Source organism: Microcaecilia unicolor, chromosome 3 (assembly GCF_901765095.1).
Source record: "Microcaecilia unicolor chromosome 3, aMicUni1.1, whole genome shotgun sequence".
Classification (NCBI taxonomy): Eukaryota; Metazoa; Chordata; class Amphibia; order Gymnophiona; family Siphonopidae; genus Microcaecilia; species Microcaecilia unicolor.
In genome coordinates this window covers 345,665,778-345,687,950 of record NC_044033.1, presented here as the reverse complement: position 1 = coordinate 345,687,950, position 22,173 = coordinate 345,665,778, and the positions used below count along the sequence as shown (strand labels likewise).

Below are 22,173 nucleotides of genomic sequence, written 5' to 3'. Positions count from 1 at the left end.
TAGTGTCTTACTGAGCCCCTAAAGCTGCTGCTGCAATGGGTCTGACATCCTAGCCCAGCCCCCCCTTCCTACCTGCTTAGAGTATGGGGGTCCCAAGAGCATCTCTCCTGCACCTTCACCCCCCCCCCCCCCCCGGCAAAAAAAAAAAAATGCTCCCCAGAAGTATGTGCCTCCATGGAAGCTGCATATCCAGCATCCAAAATTGCTGCTGCTTCAGTCAAAAACTGTGTGTCTATGGTGTTCTGGTCTGATCCTCAGGTTTGCTCCACCACAGCTGAGTTTCATGCAGGCTGCTCCGGAGATTCTCAGAGCTGACTGCTAACATTTCCAATGGCCCTGCCCTGCAGTCAGGGAAGTAGAGCCAACAGCCACAAGAGCCACATCATCACACAGGCATGCGGGCTCTCACACCCTAAACTTACTTCACTCAATAGAACCCAGGAAAAGACATGGCCACAGGACTCAATCAGCAAGCTACTAGCTGTAGCCTGGCACTGTGACAGTGCCAAAACAAAAAAGCCAGCTACATCAGTCTAACCTGAACCATCTGCTGGAGGTAGAGAAATACTGAATAGTACAAGGCTGCACCTCCTCTTGTACTGGTGACTTCACCAAAACTTTCTCTATCTCCATTTGCTGGTTGGGTGGATATAACCCACTGATGTGGACTGGTCTAGTTGAATGATAAGGAATTTAAATTTTACATTAAAATAAGGAGCCCAAAGCACATGTTTGCCTAGGGCCCACCAAAAAATTAATCCTGTCCTGCATATGTACCCTAGCCACAGTAGGAATAAGCCTCAGTAAGAACTGAGACAATCCTGACATAATCTGGATACTCACATTACGATCAAACTACCATATAAGAAACATCATGTGCACCTAAAAACAATTAAAATGGAACAGTGCTAAGGTGGGATGAAAAAGCACACTTACTTTGAGCAAGAAGGCAAGTTGTTTCTTCTGCTCCTCTAAGCGCAAGCTGGCCATTTTCCAGCGCTCTTCTATCTCAGTGAGTTCAGCCTGTAGGGCAGCCTCTGCCTCACTGTCAGCAGACAATAGCAATTGTTTCCCAGCTTCCACAGTTAAAATGTAGCTCCCTTGCTGCCTCTGGAGGACCTTCTCTTTCAGCTGAAAACCCAAGAAGATAGTCAGTACCCAGTCCTTTCACCTCATGTAACTGTCAAAATCCATCTAATGTGTCCTATTGAAGCAAACAAATGCAGACCAAAGATATAGGAGTGCTGGGCAGATTTGTCCAGCACTCTTATATCTTTGATCTGCTTTTATTTGAGTGCAGATCATCACCTCTCTCGTTTTCTGCTATTATGATGGAAGACATCGAATCTTGCAAATTGAAACCAGTTTGGCACTGGTTACCAAAATCACTGAGTGCAAAAACTAGATGAGGAAGCCTACTGCAATTCTGCTACTGAACCTTAAAATGGTACTAGTAACAGATAATATGGCATCTACAGTGGCGTAGGAAGGGGAGGGCCGGTGGGGCGGTCCGCCCCGGGTGCACGCCGCTGGGAGGGTGTCGGCTCCGCTGGCTCCCTGCACCCTCTGCCCCGGAACAGGTTACTTCCTGTTCCGGGGCAGAGAGAGCAAGGAACCAGCGGAGCCGACACAGCTCCCAACGACGTGCACTCGGGGGCGGATCAGCCCTCTCGCCCGCCCCTCGCTTCCTAATTGAAGTAAGAATGCGCTCCGGGGGGGGGGGGGGAAGGGTGCGCTCCAGAGGGGGGAGGGGGCGCGCCGAGGGGGGGGGGGGCGCCGTGCAGTGGCGACCCGCCCCGGGTGTCAGCTGCCCTCGCTACGGCACTGGGCATCTACACAGGTAAATATACAGAAAGCTGAATGCATGCATACACAAAAAGACCACCTGAAGGAAAAGAGTTCTAGGATACCCTAGAAAATCTGACTGACATTCTCCCCAAAATTGCAAATCATCTTTCCTTTTCCTATGGAAATTTTTTGGTCATTTTATAAAACTAAATTATAAATTCAGAAAATGTGGCTACTGTGTGTTTTATTTTGTTTATTTTTTTTAAGGATGTAGCTCATCACTCCTAGAGCTAGCATCTGACTTTAAACCTAACCAAAAATAAATTAAGATTAAAGTGTTTAGTGTTCAACATACCTGCACTTCATCCAGAAGAGTCCTGGCCTGTTGCAGTGGGATAGGAATATTGCTCAATCCGCCTACAGGCTGGTAGAACACCTCCACCAGCCACTTACGAAGCTTCTCTGCCATCTCTCGATAGCGTTGCCACTGGCGGATTTGGCTGTCAATGATCCCTTTTCTCTGCTGAGCACGACGGATTACTCCCTGCCATTGGTTACTGAGCAAGGTCAATTTCAGATTGAATTCATCTCTTAAAGAAAACAAAAACAAATTATCTCAGGAGTCCAGTGACAGAGGCTTCAATGAACAATCCAGGTAGATCTTTCTGATCTTAAGAGTGCTTAGGAGCCAGGACCCCATCTAGCCAAGACAGGGAACAAAAATATTCAGCACCACCAAGGCTCCTTTGGACCCAGGGACATGGATATGGCAAAAAGCCTGATGCAAAACTAATACAAACTTTCAGGAAAATTTTCCCCGAGTCAGCTGCAGAGAGACTGATGACAGCTCTGAGACCTTATGACGCCAGCTCTGGGATTCTTCAACTTCAAAATACCAACAATGGAGTGCCTAGAGATAAGGGCCAGCATTAGGGGAGGGCAAACAGGATGGCTGCTCTGGGTCCCACAGCTCCAGGGGGCTCCGTGTTCCAGCATCTCTTCTTCTCCCTACCACAGTCCGATGTCTTCCTCATCTTCTCAATCTTTCTCTTCTCAGGGGGTTGCCGGCATGGCAGCTATTCTGATATACTGCCTGTGGCTGCCCCGAAGCTTTCCCTCTGCAGAGTTCCACCTTCTCCGATGTAACTTCCTGCTTCCATCTTGGTGGAATGTGACAGAGAAAAAGTTTTGAGGCAGTCACAGGCAGTGTATCAGAATAGCTGCTGCGCCAGCAACCGCCTCTGAAAGGATATGCTTTTTAAAGTAGATCAGGAAGGTGAGGGGAAGGGAGGGAGGGAGATATTGGACTGTGGTGGGGAGAAAGGGAAGAGATGCTGGACCATGGGGCCCTGGAGCTGTTTTAAGTTAGCCGCGGGGAGGGGGATGAGAGAGAAAGAGAAATGCCACATCAGAGGTGAGGGAGGGGACTTGAGGAAGAAATGATGGGCCTAGAAACAGAGAGAAGGAGAGGGGAGGGATAATGAGGGGGCTAGATAGATGGTCAACAATGGGATGGAGGGAGAGATGCTGGGTGGGAGGAAGAAATGTTGTACAATGGGAAGGAGGGAGAAAAGAAAGAGGAGAAATGTTGGACCTGGGGGCAGAAGAGAGGTAGAGAGGGAGCAATGCTGGGCCATTGGACAGGAGGAGGGAAAACAGCAGGAAAGAGAGAGGGAGCGATGTTGGATTGGTAAGGGGGAGAGATGTTAGAATATGGGGGGTGGAGGAGAGAGGAGGAGAGATGATGGGGCATGGGGGGAAGAGGACCAGGAGGGAAGAGTAATGGGAAAGGAAGATGGTGGAAAGGGAGCTGTCAGGCCATGGTGGGGGAAGGATGCTAGGCAAGTAGAATGGAGGGAAGGGAGATACTGGAATATAACATATATGAACAAGTGCGCAAATCGGGAACACACCTACATTTGCACACGCAATTTTTGGCAACTTTTACAGAATGAGGGGGTATATGTGTACATATGTTATACCATACTGTACACATATATGTGGAAGTGCCACTGTACGCACAGCAGTATTCTCTAACATAGATGAATAAATGCCTTAGAGTGTAAATGCAAGGGGGGGGGGGGCATATATGTGGCCAGAGCATGGGTGGAACGTGTGTCTCCCTCTGACATGCACAACTTAACCAGGGCCAATCTTGCTGTGGCTCCTTGTGATATTGGGCAAATCACTTAACTCTGTATTGCCTCAGGGTCTAAGTCAGATTGTACATCCTCCAGGGAGAGGAAAATGCCTGCTGTACCTGAACATAACGTGCCTTGAGCTATAACTGAAAAAGGCATGAGCTAAATCCAAAATCACTTCCCTTTCCCTAGTTTTGGGCAGCAGAAAGGCACATAAACGGCGGTATTCTAGTCATTTTTATTTATTTTTTTTGTTACATTTGTACCCCGCGCTATCCCACTCATGGCGGGCTCAATGCGGCTTACATGGGGCAATGGAGGGTTAAGTGACTTGCCCAGAGTCACAAGGAGCTGCCTGTGCCGGGAATCGAACTCAGTTCCTCAGTTCCCCAGGACCAAAGTCCACCACCCTAACCACTAGGCCACTCCTCTTAAAGAAAACCAACTAGTGAAAAGGTACATGCCATGACTTGATAGTGCATACTTTACCAGTGGGCATAAACATGGGTAGAGTTTGGCCAGAAGATAAGCAAACAAATTATTGAATTCTATCATTAGATAAGAGCTAATATCTATGCATGGACATTTCCACTTGGTATGGGCTGGTGTAAGTGATCACACCTTAATGTATGTGCATTTTCAAACATTTGCACTAGAATTCTATAAAGAAAAGTAGACACCTAATTTTAATAGGGTTGAGCACCCTGTTAAAGAATTACTGTCAAGGGGCCTGATTCACCATGGCTTCCACCACCAAACAAAGCAAAAGCCCTGCAGGGGATTTCCTCCATCTGTCTCAAATCTCCAGAAAAGGTCAATGTGCCAGCTGAGGAATCAAGCTGGTTAAGCTTAGATGGGCAATACTGAGTAGGTGAAGAGACCAATTTCGCATAGGTCATCTATGTATGAAAAGTTTGGACAACCACAATTAGCAGAGTATTGATAAATGACTGAGGGTGAGAGAAATACCTTCCACAAAAGAGCCGCATCACTTGGTGTTCTGCATGTGTAAAGCCGGCACTTTCAAATGTAAGTAGCTGATTATGCTACTTATTCATATATGTGGTAAATTTCATGAAATGGTCATTTTAAGGGGAACCATCTAAGGAGCCCAGCTACAAAACGTTATTTTTTAAGGTGGTGTGGAACACCACATAGGTAAGCACAATTGCCTCCAAAGCCTAAATCCAAATGATAAATCAGCAGACACTTGTCTGCCTCTGAGCAGGCATATCCAGATTTTTTTCTGCTTTATTTTTCTTGACCAAAAATAAGAACTTACAATAGAACTTACAATAGAAATTTTAAAAAGAAATATACAAGATTATAGTAATCATATAAGTAAGGACTATCATATAGCAATCATATAAGTAAGGAAATCAACCATAGGGGAGAAGCAAGAAAACAGAATTTGCAACTTGTGAGGTAGTGTTCTAAACAAGGAATAATATATCAAAAGATATACTTAAAAAAAGAACCCAAACAATTGGAGGAATTTCTGATTGCAAAGGAAACAGTGAATGTAAATGTAGTAGTATGAGTATCAAATGCACACTGTTTAAGATAACTTGGGAAAAGCGATTGGGTTAAGAGCGTATCCCTTAACTTAATTATTATGTATAATTTGATTTCCTTTTTCTTGGATCTTTATTTCTAACTCCATATTAAGGTCGATAGAAGAATATTTATTTCAACTTATGGAAATAAGGATAAATTTGTTTCTTTACTAATGTTTATTACAAATGTCAATATTATCTCTTTTGAAGTGTATAATATAAATATTTAATAAAGATATTAAAAAAAAATATATATATATATATTTATATTATAACTGAGAATTAAATGGAACCCATCATTATACCGCTAATCTAACATTATATCACTAAAGTTAAAACATTAAAGGGTGCAGATATAGCTAACGGGACTGGCAATTGCCTTGATGACAGAAAAGTTTTTAAATGCCCTGAGTCCAGGAAAACATAAGATTTATCAGAAAACTTTACATTTGCGTGGATTTTTTAAAGTATGTGTGTGCTGCCATTGGAAAATCAGAAATACACACATCTTTATTAGGCCCACCCATACATAACATATCCCTTTTAAATATGTATGTGCTGTGGATATACATGGGTAAGAGCTGGTTTTTGCTAAAATCACTACTTACACATATAAGGCATTTACATGTGCAAATGATGTGCAAGCCTTCTAAAATGACCTTTTAAATTTCACCAGCTAGATATAGGTGCACTGTCAGTTGAAAATCTAGCTGACAAGATTGAAGTAAAAATCAGACTAACTTAACCTATCCAAAATTTGGCTGGTAAGTTAGGTTCTCAGGCATTTTCTGAATACTGACTTAAGGTTACATTCTGAAGTTAATTTTAAGACTGGTCATATATTTGTAAAATCGATGGGTACGTTTTACTAATTTTTGAAGGAGCAATACGTGAAAATTGCCTAAATAAGTGCCCGCATATACAGTGGTGGAAATAAGTATTTGATCCCTTGCTGATTTTGTAAGTTTGCCCACTGACAAAGACATGAGCAGCCCATAATTGAAGGGTAGGTTATTGGTAACAGTGAGAGATAGCACATCACAAATTAAATCCGGAAAATCACATTGTGGAAAGTATATGAATTTATTTGCATTCTGCAGAGGGAAATAAGTATTTAATCCCTCTGGCAAACAAGACCTAATACTTGGTGGCAAAACCCTTGTTGGCAAGCACAGCGGTCAGACGTCTTCTGTAGTTGATGATGAGGTTTGCACACATGTCAGGAGGAATTTTGGTCCACTCCTCTTTGCAGATCATCTCTAAATCATTAAGAGTTCTGGGCTGTCGCTTGGCAACTCGCAGCTTCAGCTCCCTCCATAAGTTTTCAATGGGATTAAGGTCTGGTGACTGGCTAGGCCACTCCATGACCCTAATGTGCTTCTTCCTGAGCCACTCCTTTGTTGCCTTGGCTGTATGTTTTGGGTCATTGTCGTGCTGGAAGACCCAGCCACGACCCATTTTTAAGGCCCTGGCGGAGGGAAGGAGGTTGTCACTCAGAATTGTACGGTACATGGCCCCATCCATTCTCCCATTGATGCGGTGAAGTAGTCCTGTGCCCTTAGCAGAGAAACACCCCCAAAACATAACATTTCCACCTCCATGCTTGACAGTGGGGACGGTGTTCTTTGGGTCATAGGCAGCATTTCTCTTCCTCCAAACACGGCGAGTTGAGTTCATGCCAAAGAGCTCAATTTTTGTCTCATCTGACCACAGCACCTTCTCCCAATCACTCTCGGCATCATCCAGGTGTTCACTGGCAAACTTCAGACGGGCCGTCACATGTGCCTTCCGGAGCAGGGGGACCTTGCGGGCACTGCAGGATTGCAATCCGTTATGTCGTAATGTGTTACCAATGGTTTTCGTGGTGACAGTGGTCCCAGCTGCCTTGAGATCATTGACAAGTTCCCCCCTTGTAGTTGTAGGCTGATTTCTAACCTTCCTCATGATCAAGGATACCCCACGAGGTGAGATTTTGCGTGGAGCCCCAGATCTTTGTCGATTGACAGTCATTTTGTACTTCTTCCATTTTCTTACTATGGCACCAACAGTTGTCTCCTTCTCGCCCAGCGTCTTACTGATGGTTTTGTAGCCCATTCCAGCCTTGTGCAGGTGTATGATCTTGTCCCTGACATCCTTAGACAGCTCCTTGCTCTTGGCCATTTTGTAGAGGTTAGAGTCTGACTGATTCACTGAGTCTGTGGACAGGTGTCTTTCATACAGGTGACCATTGCCGACAGCTGTCTGTCATGCAGGTAACGAGTTGATTTGGAGCATCTACCTGGTCTGTAGGGGCCAGATCTCTTACTGGTTGGTGGGGGATCAAATACTTATTTCCCTCTGCAGAATGCAAATAAATTCATATACTTTCCACAATGTGATTTTCCGGATTTAATTTGTGATGTGCTATCTCTCACTGTTACCAATAACCTACCCTTCAATTATGGGCTGCTCATGTCTTTGTCAGTGGGCAAACTTACAAAATCAGCAAGGGATCAAATACTTATTTCCACCACTGTATTTACACCTGTCATTTTGTGCAGGTATCTTTTCCAATAAAAAAAATATGCACATACTTTGGAAAATTCAAAAGAAGGAGCGAGTTTTAAAACTCACCCTAACTTTGTTATCAGGAACATCTCCTCCTACTGTTATTAAACATGTATACACATTAGGCCACAATTTTCAAAAATCCCATTTCTGCAGGTAATTTTTTAACCATACATACAGTGAATCTGTGTTTTGCTAACTCTAGTACTCTCAGAGGTCTCTGCCACTTCCAAGCCTCTTAGATATTTGTGCCCAAATGGCCAGGGTTGTAAAAGTGCTTCCTTCAAGGCATATCATTAGCACAGGGTCAGTGTTAAACATACTCAGGCCCAGGCCAGAAATCTGGAGGCCCCAAAGTCCATGAGCAGGCTTTATCTTCTTCAGCTTCAGGTAGGGTTGTGGATGCCTATAGTATAGAGGCTGAGGACAACTGCCCTGTATGCAACCCCCCAACCCTAATGCCAGCCTTGCATTAGCACAAATGATTTACCAGTAGGGTCTATCATTGTAGCATCAGCTGTTTTCCCTCCTTTCAATGATTGATTTTGCTGTGTTTGCATCATGCCCAGGCCTGACCTGCCTCATCAGAAAGGGGGCAATCTGAACCATCGATACACCTTAATATTTTCTCAATTGAGAATATTTAACAGCATGCTGTACCTGTCATCCACCTGTCCTTGCTCAAGGAGACGCTGCCCATCAGTGATGATAGAATGCAAAATCTGCTGACGACTGAACATCTCTGCCTGAAATAGCTAATCATAGAAAAGAGAAAGAAAAATGTGAATAAAAATGGTGAAGAGGCCTGAAGTTTATCATTTGTCCATATCACAAGATACTATATGCAAGTGCAGAAATATAAATACACAAAAGAACATGTAGGTTTTCGTTAACATATGCATACTATGTTCTACAGATTACAAATAAAAATGTAAGTCACATCAAGAATTGCGATGTACAGAGCATCCCATGAGAACTAAATGATTGTTGAAGCATTTACTGTTAAGTAAACATTTAATTCATATTTTGGTAAATTCTGAATTTGCTAATAAAAACATGGAAAAACACAATTCTAATGCTCAATCCACTTTCCTAAAAATAAGTAATTAGAGATTGTATTGTGTATCGTTTTCTGTTTATCACAAAAGATACTATGCTGTTTAATAACATTCTTTCTAAATATAGCTTCCATTACGTAACTTCCCACTATTCCAGAACCTGTGAGATAGTTGTGTCCATCAAACAGCAGGTGGAGATAGAGAACTGAGAACTAAGCTGAGACATATCTCTCTTGGCATCTAATCAAGCTCCTCAGTATCTTCTATCTTCAGCAGGTGGATGGATACACTTTTCGCTTCTGGTGCTGAGCGATTTGCTCCTGGTCCACTTGGCCAACTGGTCTCCAGTTGAGCTTTGTAGGTGGCTTGAGTCTGCAGAGTCATATCTGGAGGTCTTCAGATCCCTGTCTCTAGTGCCCTGCAAATTTTCTTTCCCCTCCCTTCACCTCTCCCCTGTTTACTGTGGAGCTCTCCTTTTCCAGCACAACAACCTTAAAAAAAAAAAAGCAGAAGAAAAGAGGTTTACTGGAGAGCATGGGACAGAGTATCAGTCCTTATTCTTTCTAATCTGGGCTAAGACTTGTGGAGACTGTGAACTTGGGGGAAGCAGCTGACAGTGGTAAGTCCAACTAAAGTTTGACTCAGAACTACTTGAAGGGCTGCAAGTTCTACTAGGTGCAGGGGAGGGATCCTGATTCACTGCTTGGGACTGTGTTGTGCTGCACTTGTGCCAGTCGGGGAGAATGGTGACTCCCGTGGAGGCAGTTAAACAGTTTTCCTGCTGTGGGACCCACCGGCCGGTGTCAGGGCATTGAGGGAATTCCACAGGATGTGGGGGAAATGGTCAACGGTAGCATGACTTCAGATTTGGCACAGCATCCGAATATACTGGGGACTTCAGGCTCTTTAGCATGGCCGCTGCATATTTTGATGCAGGAGAGTGCAAGATCAGGCGCTATTTTGTTGGGGCCGACTGACAGTGAGGAATAGCCTCTGTCTGATCATATGCAGAGCACAGCCACCATTTTACAAACTTAGGGCCTGTGACGAAACAGTGGGTTTCTAAGCCTGAAAACTGTATTAATTATTTCATGAACTGTATTTCTCCTAATTGGCCAGCAGATGGCTTTTGTTTTGTGTTTTAAATCAGTTGCAGAAAAGGCTTTCTCTCTTCTAGTTTCAGCTTACAGAAAGACAATCTGCAGTACCATTGACCAGCTACTTTCAAAATTGATGCCCTGGGCTCTGATTGGCCCTGGATTTCAAATCTAACCTAAAGATACTGAATTTTCCTCAGTCTCAGCCAGGGAGCGGAGAGAGAAAGATCTCTTTACTGAGACCCTGTGAGTAGTTATATGTTATAACCTGTGAGCAACTATATTTCCTGACCTCCACAGGTACTACCCAGGTAGTAAACAAATGTTTAGATAGTTTTATAATTTATTCATATTCAGTTACATGCTATTGCTTGCTGAGTTCACCTTTTCTGTTCACTGTTCAAGTTCTGTGAGAATAAACCTTATTTAGTTTATTGACTCTGTTGTCCTGGACTAAGAATCCTGGTTTGTGTTTTGGGGTCTGTGGGTGATTTCTGGGAACTGTGGGACCCCTGGAGTGTGGCCCCAGTGTCCTTGAAATAACCGGGGAATAACCTGAGAGTGGGAGACTAGCCCAGAGGCAAGTGGGACCCCGTCAGTGGGAGGAGGGTGCTAGTGTAGAGGACAAGTGGCAGGTGCAAGTGGACCTGAGCAGTGTGGGGACAGATAAGTGGCCCAAGGGTTAGTCCCAGATGGGTGTTAGGCTTTTCGTGAAAGGGCCCGACAGAGCATTGAGCTACAGCGGGATCTTTGTTTTCTCTGCAGTTTATATTGCCCTTACACCAGGCCTATTTACTGAAGTAGGGACAGTCAGAGTTACTGCAAGTTGCTTCAGTTTCTTGGACCGCTGTCCCTCCGGTTCCCAAGAGATCTCATGTGCCCATTCCTGGAGGTCTACATCTGCTTCTCCATCCTTACCTGATGTGGTCTTGGTCTATTCAGAGGAGCCACTACTGGAGGAGCCATTAGAGGAGGGGGGTGACCCGAAAGTACTGAGGTTGTTTCATAAACAGGATTTTTGAGGCATTTGCAGTGCTTTCCATTGAGGAGCCTTCTGCTTTGGCATCAGGAGTTCCATCTTCGTCAATCATGAGTGGACTTAGAGGTTCTTCTAAGGCCTTCCTGAAGCACCCAGTTATTTCAGACCTGGTTACAGCAGAATGGGTTTCACCACATGCGGGACTGAGAGTGAGAAGACCCATGACTCGCCTCTTTCCGTTGGTTCTGGAGCAGAAAGAGAAATTGCAGCTTCCCAGGGTGGACTCCCTTGTTATAGCAGTGATTAAGAAGACCACCTTGCCGTTTGAAGGGGACTGTGTCCTAAATGACCTACAGGATTGGAAGCTAGAAGGCTTGCTGAAACAAATATTTGAAGTGGCCTCTTTGAGCCTTCAAGCGACAGTGTGCAGCTCATTCATGGGTACTGCAATATGCAACATAAGAGAGGTGCCATAACACTCAGGTGGAAGCGGGGTTGGCCTACTCAGTGAATGCTATTTATGACATGCTAGCTATGGCCTGCAGTGTATCTTTGGCTGACATGGCACGTTGACAACTATGGTTGTGGCACTGGGCATCAGATGCAGCGTCAAAGTCAAGTTCAGCTAAACTGCCCTTTCAGGGCAAGTGCCTACTTGGTGAAGATCTCAGTAACTTGGTGAAAGAACTGGGGAAAACAGCCATATCGGTTGCCGGAGGAAAGCCAAAAGCCTCTGGTTGTCCATCATCAGGGGGTTCTCGATCTTGAGACAGCAGAGGCTACCAGCCTGTCATCAGCAATATGGTCAGAAGTCACGCTTTCAGGGATGCCAATTTTCCTTTCGTGCAGACAGGAAATCTTTCTCTCAGTCAGATAGAGCGCCCAATGACTCCTGAGCTTCGCAACGATGCAAGGCTGGTCCACTCTTCTCTTCTTCCAGTGGGAGGATTTCTTCAGGATTTTCAGGTGGTGTGAGCAAAACTCACATCATATCAGTTCTGGACATTCTTACATAAGGATACAAGTTGGATTCTCCCGCCCGGTCGCTCCTCTCTTCTTGAAGTCTCCTTGTCAAAAGGGAACCAAGGTAGTCGAGGTTTCAGCCACTGTAGATTCCTTGCTGGTGCACTGTGTCATTGTTCCATTTCCCCAGGCTATTGGGGGTCCAGTAGCTTTTATGGAGCAAGAAAAAGCCCATATGTATAAGTGATGCTGATTTAGATGTGTGAAAGATGGATTTCCACATCTTATATCATGGAAAAGTGTCCCCAATCTGATTCAATTCTCTTTCCTATAACTTTCACAGTCCAACTGGTGATGGCCCTTTAGAGGCATGCAAATATTTACAGAAAACCCAATCCCGAATGAGGAAGAAGTGAGACATTAGCCCACCGCCCAGGATTCTTCCAAGTCCCGTAAATCCAGACCACTATGGTGCAATGTATGCCATAATTGTATCCCTCAAAAATATTGGGTACTTGGAAAACCATATCTTTCTTGCAAATTCAAAATGGAGCCATCCCATTTTCAGTCACAACCTGAGACAGAAACTGGATCCTGCACCATAGCCACACCTTCCAATTGATGCATCTCCTGTTGACCTTGAGGTGGGAATTAAACCAGATTAACAATGACAAAGAGACCCTATTCTCTGGATCAAAAGAAAGAATCCAATTGCCAAAGGCAGACAAGGTTGCTTTAATCATATTGGAATCTGCTTGTAAGGGGAGGTGAAGGAAGTGGTTATAATATCAAGGGCATGAATTATCAAGAGGAAGGCAAGCACATGCTCCTCTACAGGCAAACAGCACATTTTAGGCCTTATTCCCCATCCCCAAACCATTGTTTGCCTTAACGCAGGAGGAAGGCCACATGATAACGTATCAAATCTGGGAAATTGACCCTACCCTGTGATTTGAGCAACTTCAGTGTCTTTAAAGCTATACAGGCAGGTTTCACCTTTCACAGAAATGGATTTCTATATACTCTTCTACAATTACTTTTCATCCCCCTTTCTCACACTCATTCCCTAGTGACAGATCCAGTGCATCTGAGATCCTCTTGCTGGGCAAGGCCTGATGGGAAATTTTCCTGAGATTAAACCACTCAGAACTGTTCAAGTAGCAGCAGTAGATGTCCAATGTATCACCTCAATCATATACCTGAGACCTGATGGCCTGGACAGTGAGGAAAGCTAAACTCACGTCTCCTGCATTCATTATCCATAGCACTACAGCCAAGCTTAGTAATCTTTAATCTGAAACAAAGGTGCCATTGTAACGCAACTGATATGGAGAAAGATGTGCTATTACTTGATGATTAGATTTTACAGACTGAAACATTCCTACTGTGGCTACATTTAGAAGTAAGGAGATCCTGGATTCCCTGCAGGGAGAGAAGAGGGGGTCACCCCATCCTTGTGGGCTACAGCAAGCTGTTGAAAACCGTTCTGCTTCATTGGGCCCTCTCAAAGATGGAGTGGGAGACCCCAGGTGCTGTCCTCTGGGGTCCAGGCTCGTGGGGCGTCTCTACTCTGACCCCCCCCCCTCCAAAGGACAGTGACCAGCACTTTCCACTCCTGAAGGTGGATGCTTTGGTCATGGCTGCGACCAAGATGAATGTCCAGTGGAGTATCGCCCCCTGTCTCTGATCCTCTGAATAAAGGGTCATGGGCTGAGGGTGGAAGGAGAGTACATTCAGGAGTAATCTAAACAAATATTTTAAAAACGCATGGGAGAAACACTAAGGATCTTTAGGTGAGAGTAAGGGATTGTAGAAATGAACAGTTGCTCTGGATGGAGAGACTGGATAGACAATATGGATGTATCTGCTGTGATTTTCTACATTTCTCCAACATGTCCATGACAAACTATGTGGTTCTAATTTCCAGGATAGATAGGTGAAGTCATGGTACATAGGATGCACTGAGGCTTTTGCCAGCTCTATTTTAGTCAGCAACATACTTTGTCTTCATAATATAATTTAGCAAGGGGCTATTAGGAGTCCCCTCCCATACCTCACTGCTATGATGGTAATGAGACAGAACATAGTATAGATACTTTGACCGCCTCATGAAATTGGATGATAGCTCTTCAGTACATTAAATCATGACTTGCCTCATGGGCTCTCTGCTGTTCTAGCAGAATCTGATAGTTTCCAGAAATCTCCACAGCCAGCTTCTGCTCACTCTGCTCCAGGAACTCCATCCATGTCTCACACTTTTCCAGGAAGGTCTGATGTTGCAGCAAAAAGGCCTGCAGCTTGCTGAAGTGTATATAGAAAATCAAAATATTAGCAGTGCCCCTCCTTCACGACCCTCAAAAGGATCAGACCCTTCTCTCAGACCCTTAACAGTAGACCCACTCGTAGCTGCCAACCCCACCCACCTTTAGGGCCCTCCCCTACCCTTGGCCTTGAATATCCAGGTTTAATTTAGCCAGCAAAAGTCCATGCATAAAAAAAACTTCTGATCGCTGCTGGCCGAATATTGACCAGATGTGAGCAACATCTAAGTAAAGAAATATCAAACCGCAACTGTATGTGGGTAAACGTCTTTACCCACATAAAATTCTGATTCCTACCTTCATTAGTTTTTTTTTAGCTTTTTTTTTTTTAATTGAAGATTTCCTTTTTAAGATTACTAAAATAATCTCAAGCAAAACAAAGTAATTTCAAATAATTACATAAGCATTCAAATACATCAACATGTTTTAGTCCCCTTCAAGAAGACAAGATTGGGGAAATAAAGAAATTATAAACATGCTTATTAGCAAGTACAAGCACCATCAGTTTTATTAGAACCACATTCATACAAATAGGAAATAAAGGACCCTCACTTCAGAACATTGAAGTGAGGTTCTCTCTGAAAGAAATTTCTGTAAGTGTAGGGGATCCACAAAGGCATAAGAATTTCCACTGTGAGTTACTAAACACTTACAGGGAAACTTAAGAAAAAGTAGCTCCCAATGATACAACCTGAGGTTTCATCTGAAGGAACACCTTACGTTTCCTTTGTGTATATTTGGAAGCATCAGGAAACAAAAATCTTGGGCTTATTTCAGTTTTGAAGTCTTTACAACATGGAATGAATAAATTAAATACGTATTAGTCTAGAATTATTTATGTCAGTTAGTGTGCATTTTGTTGTTGTTGTTTACTGTACACTGCTTAGAACTGGGTAAGATATGCAGTTTATCAGTAATTAAATAAAATAGCATGGATTTAATCAAAATACTTTCTTGAAGTAGTACTCAAAAGAACAAACAAAACAAGTGACTATAGGTGAAGTGGTTTATTAAAACGGTTACCCGACGTGCCCACGTTTTGCCCTCAGGCTGCGTCAGGGGTAAAAAGAACTAATAGGGGTAAAAAAACAAAGCAAAGCCCTAGTAGTAGTCATGAAACCACTTCTCACCACGACTCAGTTCACTCTTCTCTGCAAACTGACAGCTGAGGCAGCCTGAGGGCGAAATGTGGCCACAGCGCGTAACCGTTTTAAAAAACCCCTTCTCCTTTAGTCACTTGTTTTGTTGTGTTTGTTCTTTTTTACTTGATCTGCTTTCTTGTTACCTTCACTTCCTTAGGCAGATCAGTGCCTCTTGTTTTTTTTTTTTTTTTTGCCTTTTTGGGTTTTTTTTTTTAAAGTAGTACTCTACACCTTTATATAATTAATGCATTTGCCTGTCACATAGAGCAAATAAGTTCATGGTAGTTCTAGAAAAAGTGTATGTACAAATCCATCCCATGTGGAGTTGTTGGGCCAATCTTTATATAACATTTTTGGTGTCCCTCTCCAGGAGTAGGGCTGAATCAGTACTCTGAATCCCTAAAATGTCTACATACCCTCAGGTGACTTACCTGAATCTTTCTGTAGTCTGCGACGAGGTGAGAGACCAGCGTCTGTTCAGGCTCTGCATGCGCTTGATTTCTTTATCATTTAGAGGTAACCTGTAACCCAGTTCATTCAGACGATCCAAGTCCGGGGCCATACTACTAAACTTCAACATTTGCCTCTGAAAGAGTGAATTAAAGCACACATCACATAGATACACACTTGCTGAAACTCAAACTCTACTTAATTCACATATCATCCCAAAGAATACTTCTCAAGGAGGAAAGTACTTCTTGATTAGTGAGTGGAAAACAGAGCTCCTGATTCCCAAGAAGAACCAAGTAGCAAAAAGAGAGAGTCCATAAATGCAAACAAACACAACATAGAAAAAAAGCAGAAAAGGGCCTTCAGAAATGGCACAAACAAGAGTCCTGTAATCAAAAGACCCAAGAAGAAGAACCAAACATTCACGGCAGCACGGGGACTTTATCTGGAGTAAGGAAATCAAAGAGTTTTGCGACATAGTCTACTTCCTTAGTTTCTACTTACTTTAAGTTCTTCCATCCTGTCCTGGATTGTAGAAAGGTCAGATGAACGGTTAGGGTCTTGTCCCTTCAGCACCTCTTCAGCTTCCACAATCCATGCCTCCAGATCTTCTAGACTCTTAGCAAATGTTTCATAATCCAACACTCCAACCTGAAAGACAACAACGAGGTTTAAAATCAGCAGCCGGCTTCTCCTACATAAGTGCACAACTATGGAATGGGCTCCCAAAAGCTGTGAAAATAATCCACGACCACTTGAACTTCAGGAAATCACTAAAAACCAACCTCTTCAAAAAGGCCTACCCCAATGACCCCACATAACCCTCTTCACCTACCAACACAACATGACTATAACCGAACAGGACAACACGCAATCTTCATCCATTCCGAGCCTCCACTTATACCCATACAATCACTATACAACTTTGTATTTGTTATCCACCGACTGGGCAAACGCCTTTGACGGTACTATGTAAGCCACATTGAGCCTGCAAATAGGTGGGAAAATGTGGGGTACAAATGCAACAAATAAATAAATAAATGTAAGAAAGGGTCTGGTATTTATGCTGTTATTGGGCTCATTGCTTTTATTTTAACACAGCTCCAATTTGCACTTAGTCAGTAGCATTATTCATCTAATTCATGTTTCCTGCTAGAATATTAGAATTCCTCAACAGGCCCTCTCTTTCAACGGGATTTATGTAAATAAGTTACTGCACAGACTTTGCCTGCTTGTTTTCAGGTAACATAGCTCACTTTTATTGAGCTGTTAGATATAAAGACATGCAATGAAATTATCAGTCATGGAATCTCTGGTATGTAATGGTATCCATCAAAAGAATACCAGCAAAGGACTTTTCTTGTGTGTGTGGCAGGTGTGGGGGGAGTATTATTACACCATTCATCTTTAGGATAGGCTGAGGTTTTTAAAGCAGAAGTATGAGAGCTTGGTTGTAAATTTTAGTTCTCCGACTGTGTGCTTGTCTATCAGCTTTCAGATTCTAATTCACTTGATCCCCATCAGATTTCGACTTGGGAAGTGCTTTTGTCTTGAGTGATTTTAATGTACATGCCAATGAAATTGGTGATGCCAGGTTTTAGCCAAATTATAACCAGTTCGATTCACTCTGCATGGCACACCCTCGACCTACAGTTTGCTCCCACATCTTTGGAGAAATCGCACATTACTTTAGTTGTTTCTCTGTGCCATTGTACGCACACTATTTTGTGTTTAGAAAATAGATGCTCAAAGAGCTGAAGCTCCGTGACCTGACTCAATCATGTAAAGGACTAGAGAAGGATGACGTTTCTATGGACAGCCCCTACCCAAGTTGCGACCACAAATGTGTTTTTTGTGACCCCATTTGGGGTTGTGACTTACAGTCTGGGAAGCCTTGGATTAGGGGACATGTTGAGGTTGAATTGTTTGTTAATCAATCTTAGTGTACTCCTCATTGCACCCTGATTAACCTAGTCTTATTGTTGCTCACTGGAACACTGCGGTTTCAGTGGCTCTAGTTGAGGTTGTCCCTATTTGAACTGTGACACTATGCAAGAATCAGAAGAGCCAACACCCATGGTATTTACATGAATTGCAAGAACTGAAACAAGCCCTTAGAAGGGTCAAGTATCATTAGCACCATTCCTGTATTATTGCTGATAGATCGTGTTATCTTCAGTTATTGAAAAAAATAACATGACGGACTCAGTTCAGAGTGCCAATCATCTTTTTTTCTAGTTGAATCAATACTATTCTTAATATTCTACATGAACTGTTAAGTGATTAGTACTTAAGTCAGATTTGATGGGGAAGAATACTGGACCTTCTTCTGAAATGTTTGCTGGTTTTTCATTAGCAAAGGTAGCTGGGAAAAGTGTAGCTATTTATCCTGGTCCTGCAGCTGGGGTCCCTTTGATCCCCCATATTACTCCAGTCTACCACAGTTATATAGAGTTATTTTAAATCTGTTGTGGGGGGATGAGATTTTAATGGTGCTCCCGTCCCCACCCTCTCCCCATGGGTTCTATCTCTGTCCCCACCCCATCCCCGCAGGTTCTGTCTCCGTCCCCGCCCCATACCCGCAGGTTCTGCCCCCGTCCCCGCTCCATCCCCATACGCTTTGAGTCCTGATCTGCAGAATTCTCAATTATGATTTTATATTTAAATCTTTCTATTAAAGTATAAAAAGGAACAATATGCTGTGCAACTCGTGTATAAATTACAAATAGAAAACAATAGCAACAGCGAGCAGCTATAATAACCCTCCTCACCACCATCCTCTACCCTTCCAACCCCAACAATAGCTGATTTCTAATCCACCCTGTTAAAATGTCTAGGGGTACAAAATACAACCAGCTCTGTATGCCCTAGAGGGGAGAAATATGCCCTTTGAAGCACTGTTATGATTTTTTAATCTGTGGATGAATAAGAAGTCATCAACAATCTCAGGATTCAATCTAGCTCTCCCGTCTTCCACAGTCCTTCCTGCAACAGAAGATGTCTTCTTAGAAGATGTGCTGGTAGCAGGATGTGCAAGATCCCCCGTGCAAATTTTGCTAGTTGTGGCCAGTATGTTTGCTTGTTTTTCAAAAAAAATCAAAATATTGTTGACTGCATAATTCAAACATATATAACTGTTCAATTCATTAACAACCTTCAAAGTAGAAAATGACACCTGTGGGCTCTGTCCCCATCCCTGCCCCGTGGGATCTGTCCCCACCCCATCCCAGCAAGCTCTGTCCTCGTCCCTATCCCCATGGTCACTGCATGTCCCCGTCCCCGTGTCATTCTCTATTCAAAGGCATAGGCAGTAAGGGTGCACATGCAGTGCACACTAGCACAAGGACAGTGGAATCAAGGAAGCCATTCATACCTGTAAGAGAGTTTGCTGCCTGCCTAGAGCCTGTTCGAGGGCAGACAAGTGCTGGCTCAGAGACAGGTGATCTGACTGGATAGCTGCTGAAGCAGATGAATCTACCTGCTGCTTAAGTTGATCTCCCAGTTTATGAAGAACATATAATGAGTCCTTCACTGCTTTCAGACCTTTCAGTAAATCCTATAGCAAGACAAACAGAAAATAAGTCAATCACGGACAACTGGTATCTTGTGAAAACTGGAATGCCTTTCTTCTCAGACCTAGGGCATTAACAGAAATGTGAAAAGAGGACTAAAAGAATATAGGAAAGCATGTGGCTGAAAATTCATCTATCATTGGTAGCAATAAGACCAGATTCTTATCGATTCTTGTATACTGTGGCGAAACAGGGGATTTTCCTGCCTGTAATTTGTATTTCTATTTTTTATGACATGCATTTCTCTAGTTTGGCCAGCAGGTAGTGTCTGTCTTCAGTTTTAAAAGCTGCTGCAGATGTGACTGTTTCTTTCTAGCTTAAGCCCTCAGGGAAAGCAACCTGCCCTGATACTGGCCAAAACTCCCCTCAGTGTTAATTCTCTGGGCTCTGAATGGCCCTTTAGTTCAAAAACCCAGCTAGAATATGCTGGAAATTTTTAGTCTCAGAGAGAGAGAGAGAGAGAGAGTGTGGAGGGTAAACATCTCTGCATTAAGACCCTGTTCAAAACCTATGAGCAGTTAATTTTCCTGATCTCCCCAGTTGCTACTCAGGTAGAAATACAATGTTTAGTTAGTTTTACTGTTGATACCAGTTATTGTACCTGCCTTTGCTAATTTCATCTATTTTTTTCCACTGTCCACTGTTCCACTTTTCTGAAAATAAACCAATTAGTTTATTAGCTCTATTGTCCTGGACTAAGAATCCTGGTGGTTTGTGTTTTGGGTCTGTGGGTGTTTTCTAAGAGCTGCGGGACCTCTGGGATTGTGGCCCCAGCATCCTTAGAAACCACAGGGGAGATAACTTGTGGGTAGGAGACTTGCCCAGAGGCAAGAAAACATTTAGTGCGGGTGGAGGGTATGCCAGCGTATAGCACGTGCACAGGTGCAGGCGGGCCGGAGCAGTGCTGGGACCGACCCTTTAGGTGTCAGCAGGGTTAACCCTAGGTGGGTGCTAGGCGTTTTGTGACATATACTACTGATTAATACCATCAACATGTATCAGACACCACTGAGACACTTCATTTACGAGGATAATTCCAACAATTAATCTGAATTCTCTGTTGGTATTAGGTACAAGTGGTGAAAATATTTGCAGTTGTCAGACTGATAACGAATACTTTTAACTCAGATAAACATGATACATTTCTGCTTTAAAGATATAAGAGAGAAAGCATCACACTGATCGTTTTCCCTGTTGGGGCCTGAAAAACATTCTGGGTGATATTTTTGCACAATTGCTACTTTCCTAGTTGCTGGAGCTACTCTCCATAGTCTGTACATATTTTTGCAATTTTCAAAAGGCATTGTGGTTTCTATAATGCATATTTTGAGGGTATACTTTAATTTTAGCATCATCTTTTTAAGTACTGTAGTTCTGAAATCCCTTTTTAAGTCAAAAATTATTTTACATGCAAGCAGGCTCCCTGGAAATGTGTTCTTGCGTGAAAAAAACAAATTAACAGTCGGTGCTTTAATACAGGAGATCAAATGCTTTGATTTTTAAAATAATTACTCAATCCCCTTTCATTCTGGGGAGGAGGAGATGATCTACTTTCTTGAGTTCACACTTTAGTTATTTGTACTTGTGAGAGTGACAAAAATACTTTCCAAATTTTATCAAAGCATTTCTCCATAGAAAGTATAAAAAGACAGAACAACTTGAGATTAAGGAGTCCTTTTACAAAGCTGAGGTAGACAGTGGCCATAGCACACCCTAAAGCAGGTCTTTCCCGCATGCTAAGGTCATTTCTACAGCAGCTGGAAAATGGACCATTTTCCATTTTCTGAATTAATGGTCATATGCTAATGCTGCCATTAGTGCACGGCCATTAACAAAAATTAGCACGCAAGGCCTTATCACCACCTCTTTTGTAGGTGGTAAGGGCTCATGCGCTAATCTTTTGCTAATCAGTTAGCATGTGGCAATATTGACAAGCTAAATGATTAGCACAGAAACACCCTCTCTCCACCACCCAGATACACCCTCTTGGCCAAAAAATAAATATATTTTAGTGTGTGGGTAGCACGTACATTGGAAACTTACAGTGGGACAACTCGGCGTGCCTTGCGGTAAGCCCTTTTAAGTTATGGTAAGCACGTGTTAGTGTTTATTGCAGCTTAGTAAAATTACTAAGAATAACAGAAAAACTGATTCCCCACAAAATAAGTAAACAGTTCTATTACGTGTTGTGTTGACATTGTATTTAGAGCCATCCTTAAAGGTCCTAGGTGTAATCTTGGATCCGTTTTTATCCATGCAAATATGTTAGCAAAAAAAGGTTTTTTGGAAACTTTGCTCATTGAGACATATTAGACTATTTTTTTGTCGGGATCATTTTAGAATAGCAACTCTAGCAATGATACAGTCACAGTTAGATTACTGTAATATGTTGTACTCTGGTTGTTCAAAGACAGAATTAAAATGGATGCAAATGTTACAGAACACAACTGCAAGAATAATACACTTGTCACAAAATGCCTAGCCACTCGCCTGGGGCTAACCCTGCGGCCACTTAGAGGGTCTATCTCCAGCACAGGTCTGCCCGTACCTGGGCATGTG

At 43.0% G+C, this 22,173-nt stretch overlaps 1 protein-coding gene and 1 long non-coding RNA gene across 2 annotated transcripts in view; one reads left to right on the top strand and one right to left on the bottom strand.

Annotated features, from left to right (window-relative positions):
* Window positions 1-10,585, top strand: part of LOC115466898 — a 47,322-nt gene extending 36,737 nt beyond the window's left edge. Inside the window, exon 3 of the long non-coding RNA XR_003941614.1 lies at window positions 10,268-10,585. This is a non-coding gene — a long non-coding RNA (uncharacterized LOC115466898). The remainder of the gene's footprint in view (window positions 1-10,267) is intronic.
* SYNE1 (spectrin repeat containing nuclear envelope protein 1) overlaps window positions 1-22,173 on the bottom strand; it is a 982,166-nt gene that overhangs the window by 166,468 nt on the left and 793,525 nt on the right. The window contains 7 exon segments of the mRNA XM_030198470.1: window positions 937-1,131; window positions 2,144-2,378; window positions 8,693-8,787; window positions 14,283-14,430; window positions 16,024-16,178; window positions 16,547-16,693; window positions 19,416-19,598. Of these exon segments, the coding sequence (XP_030054330.1) occupies window positions 937-1,131; window positions 2,144-2,378; window positions 8,693-8,787; window positions 14,283-14,430; window positions 16,024-16,178; window positions 16,547-16,693; window positions 19,416-19,598 (1,158 nt within the window).